Source organism: Carcharodon carcharias, chromosome 28 (genome assembly GCF_017639515.1).
Source record: "Carcharodon carcharias isolate sCarCar2 chromosome 28, sCarCar2.pri, whole genome shotgun sequence".
NCBI classification, from domain to species: Eukaryota; Metazoa; Chordata; class Chondrichthyes; order Lamniformes; family Lamnidae; genus Carcharodon; species Carcharodon carcharias.
Genome location: NC_054494.1, coordinates 39,356,846 through 39,384,690, shown reverse-complemented (window position 1 = coordinate 39,384,690; position 27,845 = coordinate 39,356,846). Strand labels below are relative to the sequence as shown.

The window sequence follows — 27,845 nt, the reverse complement described above, 5'->3', positions numbered from 1 at the left end:
GAATGGGAGAACAGAGAGAAAGAGAAGGTGAAATAAAAGAGAAAGTAAAGAAACAATGAAGTAACTTGCATTTTTATAGACCCTTCACAATCTCAGGATGTTCCAAAGCACTTTATAACCAATGAATTCCTTTTCTGTTGTAATGTAGGAAACATGGGAGCCAAACTGTGCACAACAAGCTCCCACAAGTAGCGTTAAGCATCCCAATGACCTGCTTCTATTGATCTTGGTTGAGGGATAAATATTGGGAAAACGTCTCTGATCTTCTTTGAAATAGTAGCATGGATTTTTTTTATAGCAGATAGGGGGTCCCAGTTTAACACCTGATGTGAAAGACAGTGCAGCACTCCCTCAGTACTGGCACTGGAGCATTGGAGATTTTGTGCTCGAGTCACTTTAGTGGGATTGGCAACTCATGATTGCAGGACCCACTGTGAAATGAAGGGCCAGCTACAGCAAGAAGGAAGAGGAACAAGAATAAAAGGGGAACCGAATGGAAGACAGACACAAAGGGAGGAACTGGAAAGTGAAAGTGAATATGGAACAAAATCAAATTCTGCTTAATTTTGTGGTGGCAATGCTTGAGATGACAAAATGGGCACTGTGATAAGCAAGAACTGAAATTCGCTATCGCTGCTAAACACAGGCATTTTTAGTCTGTAAAATAATCCACAATATAAAGTGTGTAAAAAAAATAATTTATTCATTGCCATTAACGCTATTGAATCACACTAAGATAGAATAGCTTGGAGATGTATTGAAATTCAATACTTCTACTAAAACCATTAGTATTAAATCAACATCTCAGCTTTTTTCTTTTAATCAGATTGATATACCATATTAAACAAGATATTACAGGATAATTTTTTCAGTTGTTAAAACTGAAGCTAAATAATCATTAGAGGTTTGGTTTTGTTTCACTTATCTAGCTATGTTGCATCTTTCACACCCTCTTCCTCCATCTCTTGTCTTTTTTCTGTTCCATTTTAACCTAGTTCATTCTATTCTCTGTCACTCTTCTTTGTACTCCCCTTGTTTGAACTTATGTCTCTCCTCCTTCCACACATTTTAGCTCCCCTGCTCTTGACTAGCTCAGAATGTAGGTGTCTTTCTTTCAAGTTTCCAGCAATGACATTTGTCCTTAACATGAATTTTCTCCTGTTGCCTGCTCTTGGTGGGTTATTGCCTGATGGGCACTGTCCTGTTCATCATCAACATGGTTATTAATCATTGTGAATCTTATTATAGAATTTATACAGGCTATTCCAACACATGAGTTGTCACAGCTGAATCCCCTTCAGTCTAGAATTGATACCTATACTCTTCTATTTCAAGGGGTTGGTGGATAGGAATCAGGAGTTAGAACCCTAGACAATTTTCCAGTCCTGTAACAAAAACCCGAGGGGCTAAATGGCCTACTCTGGTGTCTAAAATAGGGTGCTGAGGCTAACACACATACTCTATTACAACTGTACAGACTATTACTCAAACTTGGGATGTTCCTGGTCTGTACAGCTCAGTCACTCAAAGGATAAAATTGCCGAAGAGATTTGGAGACTCGGCAATGCGCCGTGAGAACACGGAATCACAGAATTGTTATGGAGCAGAAGGAGACCATTTGGCCCATTGTGTCTGCACTGGCTCTCCGAATGAATATGTTGCCTAGTGCCATTTCCCGCCTTCTCTCTGCAGCCCTTTTCAAATAACAGTCTAATTCCCTTCTGAATGCCTTGATGGAACTTGCCTCCACTGCATTCTCAGACAGTGCATTCACAACCACTTGCTTCATGATAAAGTTTTTCCAAAGTCGCTTTTGCCTCTTTTGCCAATTACTTTAAATTTGTGCCCTCTTCTTGATACTTTCACAAGTGGGAACAGTTTCTCCCTGTCTACTCTGTCCAGATCCCTCATGATTTTGAATGCCTCCACCAAATCTCCTCTCAGCCTTCTTTTCCCCAAGGAAAACAATCTCAACTCCTCCAACCTAACCTCATTACTGAAGTTCCTCATCCTTGGAACCATTATCATGAATCTTTTCTCCACTGCCTTCCTAAAGTGCAGTGCCGAGAACTGGGTGCAGTACTCTAGCTGAGGCCAAAATTGTGTCTTATATAAGTTCAACACAACCCCCTTGCTCTTATACTCTATGCCCCTTTTAATAAAATCCAGGATTCTTATTATTACTTTATTATGCTTTATTAACAACTCTCAACCTGTCCTACCACTTCTAATGACTTATGCACACGAGCAATGAAGGTTCCTCTGCTCCTGCACCCCTTTCAGAGTTGTATCCTTTATTTTATATTGTCTCCCCATGTTCCTCCCACCAAAATGAATTACTTCACATTTCTCCGCATTGAACTTCATCTGCCACCTGTCCGCCCATTACACCAACCTTTCCATGTCTTTTGGAGTTCTACACTATCCTCCTTACAGTTCACAATGCTTCCAAGTTGCATATCATCCACAAATTTTGAAATTGTGCCTCCAAAAACCAGGGTCTAGGTCATTATTCTCTATCAGGAAAAGTAAGGGTCCCAACACTGACCCCCATGGTACTCCACTACAAATCTTCCTCCAGCCCAAAAAACATCCATTAATCATTACTCTCTGTTTCCAGTCACTCAGCCAATTTTGTATCCACTTTCCCAAATTATGGCCAGAGATGCACAAGAGTGATCCTTGGGACTCTCCCATTCCTTGTGCAGAACTGCCTACCCCAGTGGTCTGTAATTGCACTTGACAGGCTGAATATGAATAGGCACTTTTCATGCGGAAATCCTGGATCAAATCTTGTCCTACTGCAGTTTGTCACAATGTAGTGTGCCATAGTGCTGCCCAGCATTTTTAGTCTTTTGTTAGCTTGGCTTCAAGCATTCCCCTCCTTCTCTGGATCTATCTCCTTTTTATGTGGTGTACTATTAATTTTAAGTCACTGTTTTCTCTTGTTCTCTGTGTGTTCAAGTCCCCTCCCAGCACTCTTGCTGCAGCCAGCCTGTGTTATCTCTGATGGTCTTCCTCAATATTATCTCTGCTCTGCAGCTTTCCGCCTTCCCTAGCTCCTGACCAAATCGCTTAACTCCCACTGCCTTTTTCCCTTTAAAAGCTTCCCTTTATATGCAGTCCACCTTGCACTGTGAATTCTAAAAGCAACCTTACATTATCGGGCTAACAGAAACCAACAGTTTTCAGCTCTTGCCAACAGCTGGTGATGTCCACATGCTGTCATTTAACCCTCAACTCCAGCTTACCCTCAATCTATTAGATATGTTTCCACAAAGCTTTTGTAAAAGCAACTGAGAGCTTCCCCCTCTCTCCCTCTCTCTCTCCTTCCTGACAAATAGTGCTGCATGTGAAATAAATGATAACATTCAGGAAAGCTTAAGCAGATTGGGGCTCTTTTCTCTAGAAAAGAGAAGGGTGAGCTGGTAGATAACTTTAACATTATGAAAGGGTTTCATAAGGTGGTGGTGGTGGTGGTGTGTTTCAATTCACCCAGAGAGTCTGAGTTGCTGTGGCAAATGTACTTTTTACATATGTGTCTGGAGCATTGGATAATGATGGTAGAGGGCTCCAACTTTCTTTCCATCAAATGGCTGACCAGGAATTGCTCCTGCTCTTACCACCTGCCATTGGTGTGTGTTGGAAGGATTTGCAGGTTGATACTCAACCTGTTTGGCCACGTTATGAACACACCTACCAGGCCATCAAGCCTTGGGCTGGGGCTCAAACCTGGAGCTTCTGGCTCAGAGGCAGGGACATTACCCACTGTGCCACAAGACTCCCCTTTTGATGAGGTAGATTTAGAAAAAATGCACTTGTGGTGGGGGCCGGGTGAGGGCGGGAGGTTGGGTGGTGGGGCGGGGCGGGGGGGAGGTTGTGTGGAATGTGGGAATGTGTGGTTGCTGAGGGTGGGGTGATGGTGGGGAGGTGTGTAGACCAAGACTAGGGGTCATAAATATAAAACCATCGTTCATAAATCCAATCAGGAATTCAGGAGAAACTTCTTTACCAAGAGAGTGGTGAGGATGTATAACAGGAGTAGTTGAGGTGACTAGCATTCATGCATTTAAGCAGAAGCGAGATAAGAACATGGGGGAGAGAGGAATCGAAGGATATATTGACAGACTTAAATGAAGTAGAGTGGGTGGAGGCTCATATGGACTGTGAACATCAGTGTGGACCAGTTGGGTTGAATGGCCTGTTTCTGTGCTGTAAATTCTGTGTAATTCTATGTAAATTGGCCACTTATTCCATACTGGGTCCTAATTTTGTATTGTATTGTTCTTGTGGTGCCTTTTCATTACTTCAGGGTTTCTTTGAGCTATGAACTAATAATTAGTGCCATGCAATGCTGTAAAAGGTACAGTCTGATACCAATTATACTCTGAGACTGAGCTTGTTTTAAGAAAGATTTTAAAGACTTGTCCTTATGCCAGTATATTTGTGGTAATTTATGTGCAGTAGGATATGCCATGTCTCTGAGTCACAGCAGTGCTTTCCAACTTGGGCATCCAGAAAGTGCCTGCCTAAAGTTAGTTAAAAACAAGACCTGCAGCCAGCCTTTGTTTGGTTGAGCTCTGTCCTTTTGTTATGCAAGATGCCTTCAGCTCAGAATCTGCAAGATTGGTTGTGAATATTGCTGAGAAAAGACGTTGCCGAAGCTTTTCGTCTTGCACCCATCAGGACAAATGCAAGAATGCCAGAGCCAGCACTTTCTTCTCCTGTAGTGTAAATTGTTGTGACTGTTTGAATTTTGACATTCTTGCATTTGTCTTGATGAGTGCAAGGTGAAAAGATTCGCCAACACGTGTCTCTTTTTAGCAATATTCAAGTTCTGTACTATCAAACGAAGATTAGTCATGTTCTGCCTTTTCTGTGTGGCCACCCCAAGGAAAAAAATGGCACATTCTAGGAACCCTCCCTGGTCCTAACCTCCAGAGGACAGAGTCAGTGACCCAAAGGATGAGCAATTCTATCGCTGCATAAAAACAATGGAAATAATATGCAGATAAATCAGTAGGCAAAGAAAGATTCAGAAATTGAATGACAAAAACAAAAAAGCTTGAGGGTGAGTCAATAGTCAACAGTCCCTTATCCATTGTAGAAAACAGCTTAATGAGAAGTAGTTAGTCCAAGTTTCCACTGAGGATAGACAGGGATTTTGATGCTCTGATTTGAACTTGTTTTTAACACGTATCAAAAATACATTGAAACAATCATGAAGAAGGTATTGTGGAAAATTTAACATTAGTTGTAAACAGTTGAAGCTTGGGAAACATTGCTGAAAAGTATTGTATTTCTAAAATCCATTGCAGCAGAAACAGTATGGGGAAAAAATGAATTTCCAGCACTTTGCAATAAGGCTGCAGTTATTTTGCATTATCCATAAATGCACAATGCAATTTGCCCCGAGCAAATTATTTTAGTCATAGACGTTTACAGCACAGGAGGAGGCCATTCGGCCCATCTTGTCCATGCCGGTCAACAAAGATCTGACTACACTAAGCCCATTTTCCAATGGTTGGCCCATAGCCCTGGCATCTATGGCAACACAAGGGAATATCTAAATACTACTTAAATGTTACAAGAGTTTCTGACTCAACCACTCTTTCAGGAAGTAAGCTCCAGACTCCCACCACCCTTTGGCTGAAAAAAATTCTCCTCAACTCTCCTCTTAGTCTTCTCCCTCTTACCTTAAATCTATGCCCCCTGGTTTTTGACTCCTCTACTAATGGAAAAAGTGTCTTCCGATCCATCTTATCTATGCCCCTCATAATTGTATATACCTCTACCAGGTCCCCTATCAACCTTCGCTACTCCAAGGAAAACAATCCCAGCCTATCCAATCTTTACTCATGCACGCAGTACTCCAGTTGTGGCCTAACCAGCGTTTTATACAGTTCCAGCATAACTTCCCTGCTCTTGTATTCTATGCCTCGGATAATAAAGGCAAATATCCCATATGTCTTCTTAACCATCTTATCTACCTGCCTTCTATCTTCAGAGTTCCGTGAATATGCACAGGTCCCTTGGATCTTCAGTACTTTCCAGGGTCCTACCATTGATAGTGTAATCCCTTGCCTTTTTAGCACTCCCCAGGGCATTACCTCACAGTTTTCCAGGTTGAATTCCATTTGCCACTGCTCTGCCCATCTGATCAGTCCATTGATATCCTCCTGCAGTTTACAGCTATCCTCCTCACTATTTACACCCTACCAATTTTCATGTCATCCGTGAACTTCTTGATCATACCCCCTACAGTTAAATCCAAATCATTTATGTACACCACAAACAGCAAGGGCCCCAGCACTGAGCCCTGTGGAACCCCACTGGAAACAGACACAGAAACATCCCTCTAACATCACTCTCTGCTTCCTGCCTCTCAGCCAATTTTGGATCCAATGTGCCATTTTGCCTTGGATCCCATGGGCTCTTACTTTCTTGACCAGTCTACCATGAGAGACCTTATCAAAGGCCTTGCTAAAGTCCATGTAGACCACATCAAATGCATTACCCTCATCAACACTCCTGGTCACCTCCTCAAAACATTCAATCAAATTTATGAAACACAACGTTCCCTGCTGACTATCCCTGGTTAATCTGTGTCTCTCCAAGTGCATATATGTTCTGTCCCTCAGAATTATTTCTAGTAACTTCCCCACCAATGAGGTTGGGCTGACTGGCCTGTAATTTCTTAGTCTATCCTTTCCCCCCTTTTTTAATAATGGGACAATGTTAGCAGTCCTCTAGTCCTCTGGCACCTCAACTGTGGCCAGAGAGGATTTGAAAATTACTGCCAGGGCCCCTGGTACCTCTTCCCTTGCCTCCCTCAACAGATTGGGATACATTTCATCCAGGCCTGTGGATTTATCCACTTTTAAGGCTGCTAAACCTGCTAGTACCTCCTCTCTCTCTATGTTAATTTGCTCTAATATTTCACAGTCCTCCACCCTAATGTCTATACCTGCATTGACCTTTTCCATTGTGAAGACAACACAAAGTATTCATTGAGGACTGTACCCATGTCTTCTGGGTCCACACACACAGATTACCTCTATGACCCATAATTGGCCTTACTCTTTCCCTAGTTATTCTCTTGCTCTTTATATATTAAAAAACCCCTTTGCGTTTTCCTTTATTCCACCCACCAATGCTTTCTCCTGCACTCTCTTAGCTTTCCTAATTTCCTTTTAAAGTCCCCCCCTGCACTTTTTATACCCCTCTAGGGATGCTGCTGTATTGAGCCCTCGGTATCTACCACAAGCTTCTCTTTATTTCTTAATCCTAACCTTTATGTCCCTTGATATCCAGTGTTCTCCAGACTTGGTACCCCCCCCCCCCCCCCACTGTCTTTGTGGGAACATATTTACCCTGTACTCTCGCTGTTTCCTCCTTGAATGCCTCCCACTGCTCTGACACAGTTTTATCTGCAAGTAACTGCTCCCACCCCACTTGGGCCAAGCTCCTTTTGGGGGCTTGTGAATCTGGCATCAGAACAGAGCTTGTTGTTCACATTACAGTGACTACACTTCAGAAGTACAGGTCAAGTACCTTTTATCTGAAAACTGAACACATTCAAAAACCGCACTTTTTTTGAACCTCATTGACCTTTAGCATGGCAAGTCTAGTTGTTTGTCTGCACCGTTTACCTTGAGATTTTTCTGGTGAACACGTCAAAAAGAAACTTATTACAGGTATTCTGTATTTATAATTCAGTGATATGTCTTACTTTTCTAGCCATTTTATTTACTTTAGTCTATTGCTAACCTATGCTTAGACTATTGTAATGTAAGTTTATACGTGGTATCCAAAAACCAGAATTACCTGAGATCCGAAATGCAATCGGCCCTGAGGGTTTCGGATAAGGGATAATTGACTTGTCCTTCGCTGGCTGTAAAGTACTCAAAGAGCCAAATGGCCTACTCCTGCTCCTAAGGCCTATGTTCCTATGTTCATAAGGGCATGAAAGAAGCCACATAAATGCAGGTTCTTTCTTTCTTTGATATATTTCAGGTTGTAAACTAATAATAAAACAGAAAACTCTGGAAATGCTCAGCGGGTCTCGGAGCATCTGTGGAGGCACCACACAGGTTCCCTGAACTGCTGAGCGTTCCCAACATTTTCTGTTGATATTTCAGATTTCCAACATCTGCCATGTTTTGCCCTTGTATGATGAACATGATTTTTCATACGTGTGAAAATAGATTTGAGAGCAAAGTGGAATGGACAATTTGGTTTCATTCAAATTCTAACAAGGTGGACCCGGCAAATCATTGTAAGAGAGAAAGCCTTGTATTTAAACAAAACCTTTCACAACCTTGGAATATCCATAGCACTTTACAGTCAGGTGTTGTATTCTAGTGCCAGCTGTGATGTCTCAGTGATGAGATCTTGAGACTTGTACATTTAAATATGAACACTTTATTGTTAATCTTTAACTATTTACAGATCCCAGATTAATGTCATGCCTGGTGCTGTTACCTCCATGCAAGCTGGTTCCAGAGTGCTCTTTCTAGACAGTTCTCTTAGTGTATTACCATGTAGACTCTATACATCATACTGTAGGTAAGGCTGTTCTCCAGTCCCACCTTAACTCTTGCTCTGCTGAGCACCCTTACATGACTGTGGCATGCAGGCACATAACACAACATCCCCCTTTCATCTCCAAAGAAAATTTTCCTTTCCAACACAATATAGCTGTTTGTAATACAATCTTTACTTGCTATCCTTTCTCCCATATCTCAAGTCTCTAACCTTATACACTCAGAAGGTCTTGAGAAGCTAGTCAGTTCTTCTACATCTTGGTCTGCCACATTTGGAGGAATGGTAGTTGTACTCTGTGTTTCTGGCACATAGCTATCTCCATTTGATTCATTTTTTGCGCTCCTTCAAGTTGCGTTTCTCTTTTTTAACAGCCCATCTGCTTTTCTCAGACACTCTGGGTTTGTCCCGTTCCTTCCAAAGGGAATGTGCACTCCATTCATTTCTAGAGTGGACTTGAATTTTCTTTTTCTGTGATGTCCACCGTGTTCTTGCTGGGCAGTGACATTTTCCAAATAGAACCCTCATTTCCACTTGTTTCACAATTTCAGTGAAATATTTGTTTGCCGTTTTATTTTCAAAGCATTTTTGCAGGCTTATGAATCTTTTCATTCAGCTCAGCTTTTTCTTCTAGTGCCTTGCACTTTAGCGTTGGATTTATATTTTCCTATCTCATTTCTGTCTTTTTTTTTCTCTGCGATAGAAAATTTGTCCATTTGACGTTGGATTCACTGTTGGCCAGGTCTGTCTCTGGCAAAGTCTTATTTTGTTTCAGTTCTGTAATTGTCCTACTCATGGCTTCATTATCCACTCGCAGTTTGGAAAGTTCGATGGCTTTTCCTTTCAATATCTCCGCTTTTCCATTCAACTGCTTCTTCAGCTCTTCAGTCTGTTTCTTGTAGCTTTCAGCTTCCTCCTGGAATACAGAACATTTCTGAGCCTTTTCTGCCAACTGTTTTTTCATTTGTTCAGAGTGACGTTAAATTCATTCTCCTTCTCCTCGTAATTTTCCAGAGAAATAAACTTTGTCCTAAGAAATTCTTGTAGCGTGTGAAGGTCTGTCAACAGGTTTCCCTTTCTTTGCAAAGCTCACTGGCTTTATCTTGAGTTTTCCTGTAATTCAGCATAGTCTCCTCGAGTTTCTCCTGCTCTGCTTCCATTCAGTATTTAAGACAGCCTTCATTTCTTTGAGTTGCTAAATAGTTATGTATTCCTTTTGCATTTGATCTTGAAGAACAATCAACTGTTCTTTCAATGGTTTATTTTCTTGTTGACTTCTTGCCAACTCACTCTGGACTTCAGTGCATCATTTTGTTGCTACTCATAATTCCAATGCAGCTTTTTCTTAGTTCCTCATGCTTTTCCATGACTACATATTGATTTTTCAAGGAGCCTTTGGGGGTCACAGCTTCTTTCCGTGCCTTTTCTGCCCGCTGTCTTGCCTAGCTGTACATCTGGTTGAGTTTTCCAAACTGATTTGCCAACTATGGTTTTGAGGATCATTATTTCCTCCTGCTATTTTGTGTCGTCTCTGAAATTTGCTTGTTCAATTCTTGAACAGCTTGGTTTATTGAAGATCTCAGTTTATTGTGCATTTTCAGAGGTACGTATTCAGCTTGAATCTTGCACTTTAAATCTTCCAGAGCAGATCTGATGTGAACATTTTCCTGTGAAACAGCTTCATTTACTTAATGCACATTTTGCTTCTTTTGAGTTACCTCATGCTATGGGGTCTTCTGTTGCCCTCTCTCTCACTCTCTCTTTTGTTGCCATTTACACTTTATTGGGATTTGCGCTCTCTCTGGAGTCTCTTGTTGCCCTCAGTGGAGTTGCCCTCTCTCTGGGATCCTATGTTGCCCTTAGTGGAGTTGCCCTGTCTCTGAGGTCTCTTTCAATTTTCTGTCCATGACTGTTTCATTTTCTTTTGTTACAGCTTTAAACTGTGTTCTCTTTAAGGCTGTGAGTGCAGTCACCATTATTTCTACACTCAGGCTGCCTCTGCAGTTGCCGTTTTCTCTGTCTGTCATTTTCCTGCGCTTTTTTGACTTTGGCAGGCTCTTTGGTGATCGTGCGCTTAGGTTTTGTTCTAAAATTTTTTTAAAAAGAAAATACTGCAGTATTTCTTTTCTAGGCACTGAAAATTGATTTCAAGGCAATTCTTTCTTGTTTTTTTTTTACTCAGCAGGTCTTTTGCACTTTGAATGTCCCATGCTCTGAGGATTTCAGTGGCTGTGCGCCTTTTTATTTTAAGTTGCAAGCTGTCAACTCTGCAGTGATTTCTTCTTTTAAACTCCGCAGGTTTTTTGCTACAGTGCCCTGCAGGTTTACCTATTTAACTCTGCCAGCCTTTTAAAACTTGTTTTAATTGCAGCCATCTTTCAGCTGCCTTCTGGATGCTGGGCCCATGGGACCACCACCTATTTTAAAATACAGCTACTTTTTTTGTACTTTTCATCATTATCTCATGAACTGTGGTCACTCAGGTTTTTGCAATTTTCTGCAAAGGACTTCCACTCACTCTGGTGGATTCCTCACATCTATTTCTGAAGTGAAGCTTCTTCAAATTTTTCTTCAAGTTTCTTCTTATTGGGCATCTCTCTATGTAGGCTTCAGTTGTTTTCAGTTTTTCATATCTTGGAATGCTGTTCTGGGTTCATGCATTTAGCTGCCACCTTTCGCGGATCACCATGTTGAATTATAGTACTATCTCAGATGCAATATCTTTTAGGACCTCCCACCACTGCCAACCATGTTTTAATATAGGTTTCTTTAAATGTCTCAATTTAAGACTTGTATATTTAAACATGAACCCTTTATTGTCAACCCTTAACAACTTACAGATTCCAGGTTACTGTCATGCACGGTGCTGTTATCTCCATGCAGGTTGGTTCCATAGTGTTCTTTCTAGACTGTTCTCTCAGTCTATTACCATGTGACTCTATACATCATACCATGCACAGGGCTATTCTTCAGTCCCACATTAATCCTTGCTCTGCCAAGCACTTGTACATTACAGTGACATGCAGACACATAACACAACAGTCAGTGAGGCATTTTTGCAGCGTAGTTTGTGTTTTAATGCGGGAAACATGGTGGTCAATTTTTATACAGCAAGGTCCACAAACAGAAATGTGATAACGACTGGGTCTTTTGCTTCATTTGTCAAATTAGGAATAAATGTTGACTGGAACACTGGGAAAACTCCACTGCTCCTCACCAAATAGTACCTTGGGAGCATTTATAAGAACATAAGAAATAGAAACAGGAGTAGACCGCACTGCCCACTGAGCCTGCTCCGCCATTCAACGGTTGATCATGGTTGATCTTGGGCTTCAACTCCATTTTACTGCCTGCACCCCATATCCCTTAATTCCCTGACAGACCAAAAATCTGTTTATCCCAGCTTTAAATGTATTCAACAATGGAGCATCCACAACCCTCTGAGTGAAGTCATGTCCTCTCATCTCAGTCCTAAATGACTGGCCCCTTATCCTGAGACCATCCCCCTGTGTTTTAGATTCCCTGACCAGTGAAAGCAATTTCTCAGCGACTACCCTATCAAACCCCATCAGAATTTTGTAGGTTTTAATGAGATTGGCTCTCGTTCTTATAAACTCCCAAGAATAAAAGCCCGGTGTACTCAGCCTTTCATCATAGGACAACCCCCTCATCCCAGGGACCAATTTGCACCTCCTAAAAAAATCTGAGACAGCACTCCCGAAGTACTGCACTGCAGTGACAGCCTGGATTTTGCACCCCCAAGTCCCAGGAGCGAAATGTGAAGCCACAACCATGTGACTCAGGTAAGAGTTACCAACTGAGCCAGGGCTGACAGTTGAACAATTCACCTAGCAGAATGCCTTTAGGGGCAGTTTACAATTGACAATATAAACAGAATGTAAAGCAGGCAGAATATCTATTAAACCATTTAATTCTAACACCCTACCTTATAAAATAAAAACTGTGCTGTACATGCACCACCCAAAACACTTGTGCACATTCGGGAGCTTGGGGAGCCTATTGTTCCCGATTACTTTCTCTATGGCAAGACCTTGGCCAATCAGAGTTGACTTGCCAACCAATCAGCACCTTTTTCCCCTGTAGTATAAATTGATGTGATTTTGAAATTTGGCATTCTTGCATTTGTCCTGAGGAGTGCAAAACCAGAAGCTTTCCCCAAAAGAAACTTCAGCAATATACAATTTGTATTATATATTTTGCTATAAAATGTGACTATATACATTTAGCAATCTATAATACAAAACAAATATGCAGTATGACGAATGCTGGGGTAACTAACCTGTTGACTCGGAGCAATTAGTAAGTGACAATTAATCACAACACAATGAGATTATGGATCTGTTTCAGGTAATCAACGTTATTAAACATGTATAACCTACACAGTAATTTAGCAGAAATAATACCTCTGTGCGCACTTCCTGACAACTGGCGGGAGGATGTAATTACAGCATGACAGGTTTACATGGGCAACTTCTATTATAAATGGGGACGCAATGGCAATATATATGGGGGAGTAGGGGAATTCTGACATTGTGCGATGGAATGGGGTCTAATGAATCAGCAGCCCGTTTTTACATCTCTCGCGATTTTTATTTCCATTAAATTAAATGGAGCGATATAAAAGAGGTTGCCAATTCATTAGTGCCCATCTGTCACATAATGTCAAAATTACAGTCAAGGACTTTAAAACGGGCACTGAATTCCATTTGTGCGTCCTGGCCCAATCACCTCCTGTCCTCTAACCTTGCTCTCCCTGAAGGTTATACTTGATTCAGGCTCTTCATGTGTGTAACATCACAACTGACCAGTTGATTTCCCCATACAGTGTAAGGATTGTATTGTACCTAAGTACTGTATTTTCATTTCTTATTATTTGGTGGCGGAGATTGGGGAGGGGTCCCCTGCAAATATTAATTGGCACACTCCGAGGTATCACTCCATCCCATGCCAAGACGAGTGACAACTGTGAAACTGAGTTAACCATAAAGTTTTCCCTTTCTGTGGCTAGTTGCTTCCAATTCAGCTCACAAAATAAGTGGTAATGGCACCTTTTTCCACAGCCCTGCTCAAACACTGACTAATAAATTACTGCCAAGTCATGTCTTTTTAACACGTGATTTGTGTGTGTCAGTTGCAAGCTTCACAGTTCAACTTCAATATATTTTAGAGAACTTAGCTATGACAGTTTTGAGGGTTAAAAAGCAAGGGGCAGTGTAACTTTTTAAGTACAATTATGGCGCTAAACATGCATTGTATAAAATAATTTCACTTTTCTTGCAATAACACGGGTGCAAAATTTTAGATTTTTTTGGGGGGGTTAGGAAGAAAATGCACCCTTAAAAAAGTTTGCAGGCGGACTGTGTGAGGCAGTGTTCCGCTGTATTGCTGGCGTTGGGATCCGCTCACGTCCTCGGCTTGGAGCTCTCTCTCTCTCTCTCTCTCTCTGTCTCGTAATCTCGCGTTAGTGGCTCCCAGTCTGCCCTCCCTACAATTGACAGGCGAGTGTATGCAAACCAATTCGAGGATTTTCATTTCAACATGGCCACTACCGCAACGTGTACCAGGTTTAGCGACGAGTACCAGTTGTACGAAGAGCTAGGAAAGTATGCTATCATCTAGTTTACCCCTCTTTCTCCCTCTCCCCCTGCCCTTGCAGCGACTGCCCCAGTCCAGCTGTTGTCTGCCTTCCTCCCTCCTCTCCTCCCCACACCTCCTTGTTTTTTGACCCCCCCCCCTCCCTCTCCTCCTCCTTGTGTGTTTCTGGACTAAAATCCTTGTTTGTCTTTTCTCTTTTTCCCCCCTTGTCCTTCCTTAGGGGTGCCTTCTCCGTCGTTCGCAGATGCGTCAAATTATCCACGGGGCAGGAATATGCTGCAAAGATTATTAACACCAAGAAACTGTCTGCCAGAGGTGAGTGACTGACTGGACAGGTTGTGGTGAGGGGGCTTGCCTCCCACTGAGCAGAGGGCTTAAGCGAGGCTTACCGGCTGCGAACGGAAAGATTTGATGTCAGCATTAACAAGGTGGAAGGGGCTCCGAAGAATATCTCTCTGTATCCACCCATCACCCAAGCCCTTGTTCGATTCACTTGCATTGAACAGTATGCTCACAGATGGGCACTTGACAGGGAAAGGGAGCAGGATTACGAGAGGGCATATATATATATATATATATATATAAAGAATATCCGACCAGCATTTATAATTTACTAATATAGTATTAATTTGAAGGTGAATATCGTGTACATTTTGTGTCTGTCCTTTCAGAGCGGTGTACAATGGCATTAATTAACACAAATGTGATCAGTCTTTGGTTGCCTCCGATGAGTGTCAGTCTGCTTATCTAGCACCTTGACAGGCGTTGTAAAACTTTATGCAGGAAAGAGCTGTCTTTACATAAAAGCTTCTTGGTGCAGGGTATGTTCTGCTTTGAGATTTCAGTACATTGATGGTATATAACAGATACAGGATTCTGGGCACCAGCCTCCCGTGTGTGTGTGTGTCGAGAGTCCCGCGGCGGTGGGGGGAGGAAGCTGCACACCCCCCCACCCCCCCACTTCTGTGGTTAACGCCTGTCACCGCGACAGTACTGCGCTCATTCTGTCCCAAAGTACACTTTATTTGTATGCACCGTGGTGCCTGGGCCAAACCGAACGGTGCAAGTGCCCTCGTCAAATCTAAACGAGAGGCTGCACGAACAAAACTCCTTTTAAATAATTCACACAGGGAATTCATGGTGACCGGAACTAGTACATAATTACTACCAGACGGATCAGTTACCAGACACACGAAACCCGCGTCCCACCAAGTTCAAATTCAAACCCGCGGTTTACAACGGAGGAAATGTTTAGGTCAAATTTACAGCTTGAATTTTCCTTCTAAATCTCAATGGAGTTTGTGCAGTTTGTACCTGAAATATACAAGGAAGCAGCCGCAACAAACTCTAGCGACTCTCATAATTTCTCAATACCTTGTGTAAATGGCTTGTACTTGATATTTTTGAGGAACCCTGCATAGTGAAAGTTTAACCCCTTTTCACAACCGAAACGTTCTGTTTTGTGTTGATGTAAGCAGATTCATTAAATAGACTGCATCTTAAAAGCAACAATCTGAGCCCTCTTTAAAGTTATTTCAAAGGCATTTTGACATAGTTTGATTAAACACAGAGTGTTGAAACTGAACCGTGTGTCTTAAGAAACTGACCTGGACGGAGATGGCGAGAAACATTATATGAAAGAGGCTGAGAGCTGTGAACTGGGGGCAAAAAAAGGCTTGTCTGTTTCAAACGGGGTCCGGGAAAGGCTTCGCTTTGTGTTTGCTTCCTCCCTTGGTTGAGATTTAGCAGATAGTCACCAAGTAGGGTTAAGGGGGAGGTCAGCAGTCTTGTTTGGGGGTCACTCCAGCCGCAATGCAGGTGTGAGAGCCGCTCAAGGAGGGAGGGATAGAGGGGAGGGGTAATCGGATTATATATCACTGTATCTTCCAGACAGAAGCGGGAGAGAGAGCGCGGTTTAAAAAAAACCCTTCCTGTTGCAATGTCCTAACGCAAAGCAATAAATAAAAGGATGTGTAAGGTTGCCTCTCCTGTTCCCCCCTCCCTCCCCTCAGCCCAGGAGATGAATCACACTGTCCATATCTAAACCACGCACTGGCTGCGACACAGCGGTTATTTTTAGCTGTTCTTCCCTGCTATTTTATTCAACACTGTCATAAGCTGTAAATGTCACACAGGCTTCCTAATATCTATTGGGGCGCCACGTTTGCAGTTTGGTGGTAATTGTCCCATCTCTTTCTCTTCAGGAAAAAAAAACAACAGATTTTAAAGTGTTTCAGAAGATTGCATTGATTTTTATTTTGGACCTGAAGCGGGTTCTTGTCTTCCTTTCCAACCCGCACCCGCATCTCCCCCCCCCCCCCCCGCCCGCTCCCCCGCTTCTGTCAAATCTTATGTTAATGTCAAATCCATAGTGCAGACAACAGTTGAAATACTGCAGGCAGTGCATGGGGACGCTGCTGCTGGTGACTGACTTCCTGACGTTTGTAGTTTTGCAAAGTGGTGTGTTTTAAGGGGTAATTTTGCAAGGCAGCGGTAGGAGACGCTGTTCCTACTCTCCTTACTCAACACTGGAGCTTTTTACAGGGCAATGCTGTTGGCAGCCTTTCCAACAGATGCACACAGCAGGACTGTGTTAGAAAGAACCACCCCTCTTTGTTGTTTTAATAGGGTTTCTTGAAAGAATAAAAAAAATTATGAAGGCAATAATGTTACAGCATCTGGAGTTAATCTCTCCTCCGTTTCAAATGATTGATACCAATTCAGGGTAAGGTGTAAATTTGCATTCCAAATGTGGGGACAGATTCAATACCATGGTTAATCTTTAAAATTCCCCACATTGTCCGAATGCCTTTTTTTTTTCTCTTACTCATCCCTTCTGGTCCCACTCCTCCTGTCCACTGCAGAGCTACATTTGTAACGCATGACTTGTTATAACCAGGATACTAAAAGCAGCCCAGGGGTGACTGTGAGGCCAGTTCTCTTCACTTAAGAGGCAGTTTGACTTGAGATTGAGAGCCCGGTGTTTGGGAACCTGCATCTCTTGCTCTGTGCTGCAGTGCATCAGTGCCCAAGTACACACTGTGCCACCAGTCTGTCATACTGCTGCATGTTTATATTCATTCTCTCTCTCTCTCTCTCCCTTTCCTGGGTACAACATGCTTCTAACCAATCAGTGGGACTGGCTGGGCTACAGTCGTTGCCATTGCATTTTTCCATTCTACTCTGTAAATTAGGTAACTGAAGACATGATTTGCAAAAAGCAAATTTGGTCTATGTCTGTGTTGCCCCCACCCCTGCACCTTTAAGTTAGAATACTATGCTACCGCTTGCCTTCTGGCATCCAGAAATGATGCCAAACTAATTTTAAATTTGCAGTATTCTCTTTGGAAATCAAATGTTTCACAATTAGAGATGCTTGGCTGAATATCTCCCATTTGCCTTTGTGTTCCCACCTCCCACTTCCAAACTGTAGATGTGGAGTTTTGTGGGAATATACTTCCATCGGCATCAAAATCTCCCCAGGTGATCATTTGCATGAGCATACACAATTAACATTGGGAGGTTAATTGACTGATGGGAGTGTTACCAAGGAGAATAAACTTGCACATGCGCTTTCTAGTAGCAGGTCATTAAATTGCAATCTTGAGCAAGAACTCTGACCTATTATTCTCTGACTGTCTACTTGTAGCTACTCTGACCTACTGTCATGGTTTGTCACGTTCGTCTGTCTTGCACCATCCTCACACATCCACTGTAGCTTGTCTGCAACTGCTCCATGAAGTCCGTCATCCAACTATGCCTAGGTCAACCCCTCTTTCTGCTGCCCTCCGCTTTGCCCTCTAGAAGAGATCTCTGCAGCTTTTCAGCTCTGACCAAATGACTGAAATACTGACCTTTCTTTTCTGGAAGTGACATTTTAGAGTTTTTTTGTCCTTGCAATTTCATTTCTTATGGCCCGTTTTGGAATTTTTAGCCTATGTCTTAGCATTCGCATTTCAAAGACCTCTATTTTCTTCCACAGATCATTATTTATTGTCCAGGTTTCTGGGGCAGACGGGAATGTAGCATCTTTTGAGTTTTTTCCTGTTTCCGCCCCTCGTTTTCTTGTTGATAACACATCTTTCATCTCCACAAAATTACTTCTGGCTATCTCTATCCTTCTTCTAATTTCAGCATCATATCTACCCATCTTCTGTTATCATTGTCCTACATAGACAAACATATCTACTTGTTCCAGTGTGACACTATTCTCTTCAATCTTCACTCTAGCGTCTTCAAACTATTATTTTCACTCCTGTCTGATCCAGAGGGCATTGGAGGGGAGAGTCCAGAACAAGGGGGTATTTTCTTAAAATTCGAGCCAGGCCATTCAGGGGTGATAGGTGTTAGTGTTGGAATCATGCTGTAATGGAATACATGCTTTAAGTTTGTAATTGAAAGCAGCTGTCACCAGTTGGAGAAGATTAGAAAATTATTGCAAGTGCATAAAAAAAAAAGTTCACACTGGTGTTGGGGGAAACAAGAGGAATCTGTGCCTTTACTCTGTGGTCTTGGGAATAAACTTGGATTAAGGAAAAGACTGACTTCAGATCCATTCTTTCCTCATTGTGTGAACAGTGACTTTAACATCAGGAAGCACTTGTTCACACACATGGCAGTGGAAATCAGAAACTCTCTTCCCTTTCCCACCCCACCCCCACCCCCTTTATAAAAAAAAAAAGAAACTTGAGGCTAGGGGTTGACTGAACATTTTAAAACTGTGAGATTGCTCGATTTTTGTTAGACGAGGGTACTGAGGTATATGGCATCAAGGCATGTAGATGGAGTTATTAGCAGATTAGGTACAAAGTCCAATTAAATGACAGAGCGGGCTGAAGGGATGGAATGGCCTACTCCTGCTTCTATGTTCCAGCATGCTCGGTTAAGAATAGCCCCAACACAGACCAGGGATCGAACCAACAACTTTCCTCTCCTGAATGGTTCTGTTGAAGGGTCGTTTGGACTTGAAACGTTAACTGTGTTCCTCTCCACAGATTCTGCCAGACCTGCTGAGTTTTTCCAGGTATTTTTGTTTTTAACTTTCCTCTGCTGTATGGTCCTGCACCAGACCAGTCAGTTCAGCTACCCAACCAGTCGAGAGGACACTGTCTTTAGTTGTAAAGGAGTAAAAGCCGTTATTCCATACATTTACAACCATTGATAAGGTCCTATCGTTAAACAAACTAAAAGATCTGCACTTGTCACCTCTCTGAGAAAGCTGTTGTTTTGGCTCGCTTTCTTTCACAGAATTTTGTTGTTCTGAGATGAGACTTTTTTTTTGAAGTGGCAAGGCCAGTCATTGAGGAAGTCTAGGGATCTTGCAGTTTATGTGTAACCTGCTTAGAGTTGGGGTTCAATGTGGTGTATTAAAATATTTCTACAAAATTCTACATGTTTAACTCCTGGTGTAGCTCCAAATGTTTTTAACCCACAAACCACAAACTATTCCATTCGCAAATCCTAAAGATATTGAAGCAGTTTACACCCCACATGCAGCAAAACCTGGACAACATTCTGACTTGGGCTGATAAGTGGCAAGCAACATTCATGCAAGTGCCAGGCAATGACCATCTCTAGCAAGAGAACCTAACTATACTTCCCTTTTGATATTACGATTGTCGAATTCCCCATCATCAACTTTCTGAGAGTTATCATTGACCAGAAACTGAACTGGACTAGCCGTATTATGACTGTGGTTTCCCAGGCAGGTCAGGGGCTGGGAAATCCGCAGTGAGTGACTCGCCTCCTGACTAGACATTTGGTAGTACGGAACTTGAGTATTGCTGAAAAAAGAGACACGTCCAAGCTTTTCACCTTGCATACAAGGATACCAATATAAGGGGAAAACAACAATTTATACTGTATGAGAAGAGTGCTGATTGGTTGGCAAGTGATTGGTGGAGGCGTTGCAATGGAGAGTGCACCAATTGATGGTGACTGACAGTTAACTGTCAAGTCAGCGTCTACTTGCCACCAGTCAGCACTCTCTTCTCATAGAGTATAAATTGTTGTTTTCTCCTTGTATTGGTATTCTTACAAAGTGTCCTGATGAGTGCAAGATGACATGTTGAAGCTTTTCTCTTTTTTTCTGCAATACTCACCTCCTGACTTCTCAAAGCCTGTCCATAATCTACAAGGCAGCAGTCAGGACTGTGAGGAAATACTCTCCACATGCCTGGAGGACTGCAACTCCAACAACACTCGATGTCCAACACCATCTAGGACAACGAAGCTCACTTGATGGCATCCTATACACTACTTTAAATATTCACTTCCTCCACCACCAGTGCATTGTGGCAGCAGTGTGTGTACCATCTACAAGATGCACTGCAGCAATTCTCCAAGGCATCTTCAACAGTACCTTCCAAACCCATGACCTCTACCATCCAGAAGGGCAAGGACAACAGAAGCATGGGGACTCCACCACCTGAAAATTCCTTTTCAAGTCACAGAGCATCCTGACTTGGCAATACATTGTTGTTTCTTTATTGTTACAGGGTTAAAATCCTGCAACTCCCTACTGACCATCACTGTGGGTGTATCTACACCACAGGGGCTGCAGCAGTTCGATCACCTCTCGGGCAATTAGTGATGGGCAATAAATGCTGGCCCAGCCAGTGATGCCCACCATCCATGACAGAATAAAACAAAAGCAAATTCTCTGGCAAATTCCACTTTTTTAACACTTCGATGTCTCAATTTTCAGCAATAATAAAACATGTTGCTGAAGCTTTTCATCTTGCCTTCAGCAGGACAAATGCAAGAATGCCAAATTTTGAACAATCACAATTTATACTGGAGGAGGAAAGGGTGCTGATTGATTGGCAAGTTGATTCTGATTGGCCGAGGTGTTATGGAAAAAGCAATGGAGAACTATCAGCTCCCCAAGCCCCCTGGTAATAGCAGCCTGTAGTTCCCCATTGGCTGAGGTGTTACCATGGAGAAAACAATCATTCAACTTGCCAACCAATCAGCACCCTTTCCCCCTTTGTATAAATTGTGATTGTTTGAAATTTGGCATTTTTATGTTTGTCCTGATGAGTGCAGTGATAAACCTTGGCAACATGTCTCTCTTTTCAGTAATATTCAAGTTATGTACTACCATGTGATTGATGTTTTACTAGTTAAGTTGAGTTTGAATTCTAAGAGGGACAGTTTCAAAGCAATCAAAGATCTGTTTTTGCTCACTATAAAGGAGTCAGCTAAAAGCTTGGAACTCTATTACTGTACCCTTTGTCTCAATGCAGATACACAAGTCTCAGTGGGATAAGTCACAGCTTGAAGCACCACTTGGCAGGCATGTTGTGTACAGCGATGTCCAACAAACAATGAACACAAATACAAAAGCAAAATAATACAGGTGTCAGAAATTAGAAATAGAAAATGCTGGAAATACTCAGGTCTGGCAGCATCTGTGGGGAGAAAAATAGAGTTAATGTTTCAGGTCAGCTTATGAAAGTTCATTGACCTTAAAAAAAACTGTTTCTCTCCTCATATACTGGCAGACCTGCTGAGTATTTCCAGCATTTTGTCTTTATAAAAAATGCTTATAAAATGCATGCCTGAGGAACCATATTTAGCTCATCTGTCCAGAAAATAATCTCTCAAAGGTCCACCATGTCCATCAACTCTGAGGCAATGCTACAGAAGATCCAACTTATAATAATCAGAGTACAATTCTTTAGAGCTTTTGGGCTTTTTAATTTCAGATACTGCAATTCCTATGTTTAAAGATATTTCTTCTACCCTCCCATTGAGAATAATTCCATTCCATTACTCAGATCTGGCTAGAGAATATTAAACAAAAAGGGTTTGCGTTGACCAGTCGAGTAGCCGAGAAGTGCTGGCCCCACGACGGAACTGTGGCTGCTTTAAGCGGAATTGGTGTTAGTCAATTTTAACGTGTCCCAAGGGAGAGTGAATTTTGCCAACTCTTATTGCTGGATGGGACATTGCACTTATTGGGCAGTGGTAGGGAGCTCTGCCTCAGTTTCCGACTTGGAGAGGTCCAGATTGTGGATTTGGCACAGGAGGAACAAAATGAATCCATCCTCCTTCATTCCTTTGTTTAAAAATATTAAGATTTCATATCTGCAATTCTGACTGAAAATTTATAAACTTCAAATTGTTAATTTAGGTTTTTTTTTGGTTAAGTAAAATAGTTTCACAAAGCATTGCACCTAAACAAGTAACATATTTAATCTAAATAGTGTTTTCGTATAGTCCAAGTTGATTTAATAGTAGCCTTTCCTGTTCCTCTGTTTCACGTACGCACATTTCCCTGTGTTTGGTTTTGACAGGCTGTTTCCTGTCTTTTGCTAACAGCAACCCCCTCTTTGTATATTTTGACAGAATAGATCCAAGGAAACTTTCAATATCGCTCCTTATTAAACTCCACTGTGAATAGTTCAGCTAGTTTTCCTCCTTATAAACAGAACTGGTTGAAACTGTTGGAAGTTTAGAGATTGAGGATGGTTGGTTGTCATGTTAACTGGACATTGAGATCGGATTCTGGGCTCTTATCTATTCCCTTAGTCTTGTAATTATTAAGCATGCTGGCTTCCTCACGAGAGTGCTTTAATTTCCAGGTTGTTCATAAATATACTAGATGGATTTTTGTAGCAAGCATCTTCGTGGGTGGTGTGTTCCAGTTCACACAGGGAGTCTGAGTTGCTGTGGTAACATGCACTTTTAGATACATGTTGTAGTCTGGAGCTATGGATAGTGTTGGTAGAGGCTCCAACGTTCTTCCTATCACAGGGTTGACCAGGAATCTCTCCTCTTACCGCCTGGCATTGGCATGTGAAGGAAGGATTTGCAGGTTGATACTCGACCTGTTTGGCCTCATTATGAACGCACCTTCCTTAACCATCAAGCCCTTGAGTGGGACTCGAACCCGGAGCTTCTGGCTCAGAGTCAGAGATGTCCCATCTTGGTACGGCAGTATAAGGGTCATGTTACTGGACTAATAATCTGGAGGCCTGAACCAATGATTTGGAGGTGTGAGTGCAAATCCCATCATGGTAGCTGGGGAATTTAAATTTAATTAATTAAATAAATCTGGAAAAAATAAGCTAGTATCAGTAGTGGTGACCATGAAACTAACAGATCATCATTAAAAACCCTTTGGCTCACTAATGTCCTCAAGGGAAGGAAATCTGCTGTCCTTACCTGATCTGGCCTATATGTGAAACAGGACTTTCAGCATTGTGACCCTGAAGTGGCCTGCCAAGCCCTCTGTTTAGGAATGGGCATTAAATGTTGGCTTTGCCAATGATGGCCGCATCCCATGAATGGAAGAAAACAGGGTTTATTGGTCATAGATGCAGATTGAGAAGGTTAAATTTTCCAGGCAGCATTGTTTCTTATACATTTGGAGTGGGATGGTTGTAGGGGATGGCAGTAGGGTAGAGAGAGGAGTTTCCTTTGTATATGTGGACAGCAGAGCAAGGTTGAACATTGGAGATGCAAATACGGACTAATTTGCCACAGGCTTTCTCCACTTTGGGAATTGGAACACAAAGTTGCAAAACTTTCCCTTTGGAGATTGAATTGATGCAAGAGTGTTTATTATAAGTTAAGATTGTACATGACCTTTGGCAGGAGAGAGTGCAATGGGTCAAATGGCCTATGCACAGTTTCCATGTTTGTGTTATTTAGCCAACCTGATCTGTCTACTATGAGTTGTAGTGTAACAGTACCACAAATGCCTTGCTGACTGCTTTAATGCACATAGTCTCTTTACTAGTTACCTCTAGACTCGGTTATTCCAACGCAGTCCTGGCTGGTCTTCCACGTTCTACCCTCTGTAAACTTGGGGCCATCCAAAACTCTACCGCCTGTGTCTTAACTCGCATCAAGTTCTGTTCAATTATCCCACCTTGTACTGACTGATTTACATTGACACCAGGTCAAACAACGTCGTGATTTTAAAATTCTTGTTTTCAAATCCCTCCATGGCTTCACTCTGCCCTATCTCTGTACTCTCCTCCAACCCCATAACCCTCTGAGATATCTGCATTCATCTAATCCTAGCCTCTTGAGGATTCCCGATTTTAATCGCTCCACCATTAGTGTCCTTTAGAGAAGGAAATCTGCCATCTTTACCTGTTCTGTGCTACATGTGACTCTAGACGCACAGCAATGTGGTTGACTCTTAACTGCCCTCTGAAATGGCCTAGTAAGTCACTTAGTTCAAAGACAGTGGGGTTGGGCAACAAATACTGGCCTTGCCAGTGAAGCCCACATTCCATTAAAGATTAAAAAAAACATTAGTTGCCTAGATTCTAAGCTCTGGAATTCCCTCCCTACAACTCTCTGCCTCTCTACCTCACTTTCCTCCTTTAAGACGCTCCTTAAAATTTGCTTTGTCGACCTAGCTTTTGGTCATCTGACCTAATACCTCCTTTTGTGGCTTGGTATCATATTTTGTTTGGAATTCTCCAGTGAAGTGCCTTGGGGACATCTATTACATTAAAAATGCTATCTAAATATAAGTTGCAGTTATTAATCACTAATCTCCCTTTATTTGGCAATATGGGAATGATAACAAGATGATGTGGTATCGGAAAACCACTGTATTTCAGAAGAGTGGAAATTAACCCATGAACATGCCTTCAATAATATAGAAATAATTCCACATAAGACCAGTTAACAAACAAATAATTGTGTGTTACAGAGCTGTAAGTATTTGGATAATACCATAAAATAAATTCACCAATCTCTCACTCCCTGCCAGGAACTGTGATTGAAGGGAATACTGGGCGTTTCCTGCTGGGAGTGTCTAAATGTTCAGTTTCAGGTTTATTTTAGCAAAAAAAAGGAAAGTTAGTAGCACTTCTCCTGGCACTTCAGCTAATTCTTCACACTAGCAACATACATCATTGCAGTCAATTTAATTCCAGCAGAGGTTCTGAGAGCGATTTTGTTTTAAAAACAAATCCTCTTACTTATTATCTCTCCATAGGTAATAGACTCACATATTATTTGAAGATCAATGAGTTCTCTGTGTCCTGACCAACATTTCTCTCCAATCAAACCCACCCAAAATCAGACATAAAGATTTGCCTCATAACGTTCCAAAGCACTGCCCAGCCAATGAAATAGCTTTGTGTAGACACTGCTGAAATGTAGGCAAATTCCACTCTAAACCACGCATCATCCCGACTTGAGCTATATCGCTGTTCCTTCACTGTCGCTGGGCCAATCCTGGAACTCCCTCCCTAGCAGCACTGTGGGTGTGCCTACACCACATGGACTGCAGCAGTTTAAGAAGGCAGCTCACCACCACCTTCTCAAGGGCAATTAGGGATGGGCAATAAATGCTGACCCAGCCAGAGACACCCACATCCCATGAACAAATTTTAAAAAGAGGTGACCGTTTATACACCGCAAGTTCCCACAGACAGCAATGAACTAATGGTATTTGCCATGAACAACAATTAAACAAAGTTGTGATTTTAATATGCTCATCCTTGTTTTCAAATATCACCATGACCTGGCTCCTCCCTATCTCTGTAATCTCCTCCCACCCACAGCTCTCCAAGGGATCTGCACTCCTCTAATTCTGCCCTCTTGAGCATCCAGATTTTAATGCTCCACCATTACTGGTCATGCCTTCAGTTGCCTGGGCCCTAAGCTCTGGAATATCCTCCCTACATCTCTGCCTCTCTACCTCACTTTCCTCTTCTGAGACACTCCTTAAAACCTCCCTCTTTGACCAAGCTATTGGTCGTCTGCCCTAATATCTCCCAAAGGAGTCCTCCTGCAGGATAATGACTACCCTGATCAGATAATTGTGTGCTATATCTAGCACAAACTCATGAACGGGCCTAAGGCTGTGACTTTTGGCCCTGAAAAATGTGCAGTCTACCTTGGATGATTCTAGAAGGGCAAGGTATCTCAAAAATTTGAACAGCAGGTGAAGCTAACTGTTTCATGCTGCTACTATGCAGTAGCAACATGAGTGGTATTCGTCTCTAACAGGATGCTGCCGTCAAGTCAAAAAGATGTTTTGCTTATCACACAAATGAGTAATGCGGTATTTGAATTTCAGTGCCAATGTGATGCTAGGTATGTAGGCTGTACATCCCAAAGGCTGGCAGATCATATCAAACAGCATGTCCCAGCTGCTGTTTGCAATGGGCAAGGCACAGACGGGACCCAACCAGCCCGTGCTTGCATAACTTAAAACACAAGGTCCAACATTAGATGTGATTGGATATTTGCTAAATAATCCTCAGTGTGTTAAAAATTACACTGATAACTAATTTAAGATTGACAGTGTGGCATATTTGTGTGTACTGGAAGTTACGTGTATTAATAAACAGGGCCCTGTTTTTTGCAGACAGAAAGAACATGTACACACATTGCGCCTGTTTCAGCTAAACAAAATAAGTGACAGCCATTTGCTGACTCATCCCTCAGGGCAATGTCTTGACCAATCAAAGTTAAGCTGCCTGATTCAAACAGTGCTTGGCCATTAACTGTCAGTCATTATCAATGGTGCATTCTCCATGCAACACCTCTACCAATCCGGGTCCACTTGCCAACCAATCAGCTCTCTTCATATACAGTAAAAATAGTTGTTTTCCCCTTATACTGGTATTCTTGCAAAGTGTCCTGATGAGTGCAGAAAGAAAAGCTTTGACATGTCTCTCTGACCTTTCTTCAAACCATGTTCTGGGATCTTTTATATCCAGCTGAGCAGGTGGATGGTGCCTCAGGTTAACATTTCATCTGAAAGGTAGCATCGCTGATTGTGTGGCACTCCTTCAGCACTCCACAGGAGTTAGCTTATATCATGTTCTCATGTCCCTGGAGTGGGGCTTTGAACTCATCTCTTTTTGACTCGATGCGAGAGTGTGACAAGGCTGGCATTGGTCAGTAATCTCATTGCTGTTTGTGGGATCTTGCTGTTTTCAAAATGGATGCTGCGTTTTCTTAAATAAGTCATTGAATTTCAGTGTTGCTTAAAAGTATGTGAAGTGGGCTGAGACATTTGGGACGTGATAAATAACAGAAGAATTGATCAGGTTTGCATGTGTTTAAAATTTCCTAAAATGTGAATGTAGCTTATTCCCTTCTTCATTGTAAATACAATCTCATTGCCTTCCCTGTTGAAAGGAATATAATCAATAGACTGCAGCCTATATAACTCTCAATTTGCTGTAATTACAACTGTCTGTAGTGAAATGCTGTGTATGTTCCTTAGCCACTGACGTAAACAATTACAGGATTACTGGGTGAGTCACGGATGAAGCATGCACTAACAGTGTATTTAATATAGTTACTGCCTCGTGGGGGAGGAGAGTGCCTTTAAGCTTTCCGAGAAACAGTTACTTCCTATTGGCATGTTGCTTCCAAAAGACCTGACCTCGTTGTGCTAAAATCTGTTCTCTTCATTTCTGTAATTTGTGGAGCAGAAAACAGCATTTGATTTCTCATTCCTTATTTATCCCCATCACATTCTCTTCTCTTTTTTTCATTTATATTGACATGAAATATTATAAGTGAACTCCTCAGTCTCTGTGTCTGTGTCCATCTATCTGTATGTGTGCCTCTCTCTCTCTCTCACTGTGTGTGTCTTTTCTGTCTGTGTTTCTGTGTGTATCTGTGTGTCTGACTATCTTTTGCTGTCTCTTTGTGTGTGTATGGTTTATCTCTTCCTCTCTGTCTCTTTTTGC

The 27,845-nt window shown here is 42.0% G+C and overlaps 1 protein-coding gene across 7 annotated transcripts in view; it reads left to right on the top strand.

Moving 5' to 3' along the window:
* Positions 1 to 13,758: 13,758 nt before the first annotated feature.
* camk2g2 (calcium/calmodulin-dependent protein kinase (CaM kinase) II gamma 2) overlaps positions 13,759 to 27,845 on the top strand; it is a 351,948-nt gene continuing 337,861 nt past the window's right edge. The window contains exons 1-2 of one of the 7 annotated variants that reach the window (XM_041176373.1): positions 13,759 to 14,168; positions 14,381 to 14,475. In XM_041176373.1, the coding sequence (XP_041032307.1) occupies positions 14,104 to 14,168; positions 14,381 to 14,475 (160 nt within the window). In that variant the 5' untranslated portion in view covers positions 13,759 to 14,103. The remainder of the gene's footprint in view (positions 14,169 to 14,380; positions 14,476 to 27,845) is intronic. The other 6 variants (XM_041176368.1, XM_041176369.1, XM_041176371.1 and 3 more) reach the window with 6 other exon arrangements.